The sequence below is a fragment of the Vollenhovia emeryi genome, unplaced genomic scaffold (genome assembly GCF_000949405.1).
Source record: "Vollenhovia emeryi isolate VEMERY1.0 unplaced genomic scaffold, V.emery_V1.0 DF945223.1, whole genome shotgun sequence".
Classification (NCBI taxonomy): Eukaryota; Metazoa; Arthropoda; class Insecta; order Hymenoptera; family Formicidae; genus Vollenhovia; species Vollenhovia emeryi.
Window position 1 is genome coordinate 1 of NW_011961143.1, and position 1,842 is coordinate 1,842.

Consider the following 1,842-nt stretch of genomic DNA (forward strand, 5'->3'; position numbering starts at 1 on the left):
CCTCCGGGGGGAAACTGAGTCAGGACGGAACAGGAGACCGGTGCGGAGAAATAGTAGCATGTGTACGCCGAGGAGCACCCCGTTAGGCGTACGCTACTGAGGGACGGGGCCCACAACGGAGAGGAGCCTCCACTGTGTGCTCCGGTTCGGTATATAGCCGGAGACAGGAGCACCCATTCAGCTCCGGTTTATACCTGCAGCGGCGGTACCCGCTGCCCGGGAGTTGACGGTCGGAGCACCAAGCGTCAACTAACAATAAGTTGACTCGCCTGCTCCGGAGGGGCTTTTATACCCCCCGGACGGAGACGCGCGGGGTGAGGCGGCGGGGGCGGGTGCGGCGTTGCCGGTTGCCGTCAACGCGTGGCAACCGCGCATTATCGATTTTCTCCGGCTCGCGTCGACGCGGCAACCGCGCGTTATCGATTTTCTCGCCGGCTGACTCCGACGTGGCAACCGCGCGTTATCGATTTTCTCCGGCTGGCTCTATTTCCTTCTCTCTCGCTCGAGGAATTCGGGTTTTTTCTACGCGGCCGCACCTCCCCGGTCGCCCTCGTTACACCCCCCCCTTCTTTCGGAGAGCGGAATTTCCGGATTTCCGCTCTTCGAAATTCTATCTACGGAATACTTACAATCTTCTATAATTGGCGCTTAGACCAATGGCGTACCGCGCCAGTCGCCGGGTCGAGTCGGAGCGCGTACTTCGTCTTCCCGATCCGGGTGCGCCAGCGTTTAACGCCAATGGGCACCCGGATCAGGCACCCGTCAACGAGGACGTCGTGTTCTTCTCGCGGTGTTGCGCGCACTACGTAAAACGGGTCCCTCGGCATCCGGGGAGGTATCCCCGGAGCAGAGGATCCCGCTCCGGTCACTATTTCGGCCCGCTTGGGCCCGGCGGCGGCAGGGGCGGTCGCCGTATGCGGGAGGTCTCTTATAATCGGCCTCTCGGTGGCCGGAGCGAGGGACGGAGCGGTCGGAGCGGTGGTCTCGGCTGTCAGCCTCTGGATGGCCAGCGCGAGTGGCACGACCGGGGCAGCGGCCCCGGCCGCGGAAACGGCGGCGACTCTCTTCGTCTTCGGCGCCTTCACCAGCCGGATCGTATGTGGCGGTAAAAGAAGATCGTGGCGGATGGTCGGCCCGGTGGTGGAGGAAACGGCGGGTCCCCCGACCGGGGCGGAGGGAGGAGCGACACGGTTCGGCGGCGTGTTCTCCTCGTCCGAGAGGTCCACCATCGGGATGTTCTCTGGCGGCTGCCGTGGTCCCACGAGTCCGCGGCGGATCATCTCCGTCGTGTCCCGGATGCGGCGGGTGACGACCCTCCTCCAGAGCTGCCCCCCGTCACTTAACTGGGGCCTGGAGCCCGGGAGTAGGCTCGGCGTAATCCCTACTAGGGGCGGTCGGGCGGGCGGCACGACTTTCCGCGGAAGCGTCGGCGTTCGTGAGGTCGGATCCGTCATCACGAAAAGTCGGAGCGAGACTGATTTTACTTCGCCCGGTCCGCGAAAACTTATCGGAGCGCGTGGGTGGCGGAGAGGGGGAAGAGCGGTCAGCGGTCGGCGATTTCGCGGAAATACAGGCTTCACGCGAAGTTCGGAGAAGTACAGGTGTCCGGAAAAATTCGCGGAAATACAATCTTCGCCAGTAGTGCGAACGGAATATAGGCCCGGCAGTAGTTTAAGCGGGGTACCGGTCCTAGCAGTAGTTTAGCGAAATGTAGGCCCCGGCAGTAGTTTTAAGTGACGGACGGGCCCGTCAGGGGCTTATCGCTTTCAAGTCGCGTATGTGTACGCGCGGCACGGCTCTTCCGCCGTCGGTGGCTTTTAGGTCGAAGATTACAGGCGATCG

At 63.0% G+C, this 1,842-nt stretch overlaps 1 protein-coding gene across 1 annotated transcript; it reads right to left on the minus strand.

Annotated features, from left to right (window-relative positions):
• Positions 1–635: 635 nt before the first annotated feature.
• LOC105561668 (protein app1-like) lies at positions 636–1,454 on the minus strand. The gene has a single exon (XM_012011860.1). The coding sequence runs from the start codon at positions 1,452–1,454 to the stop codon at positions 636–638; it is 819 nt and encodes a 272-aa protein (XP_011867250.1).
• Between the last annotated feature and the right edge of the window lie 388 nt (positions 1,455–1,842).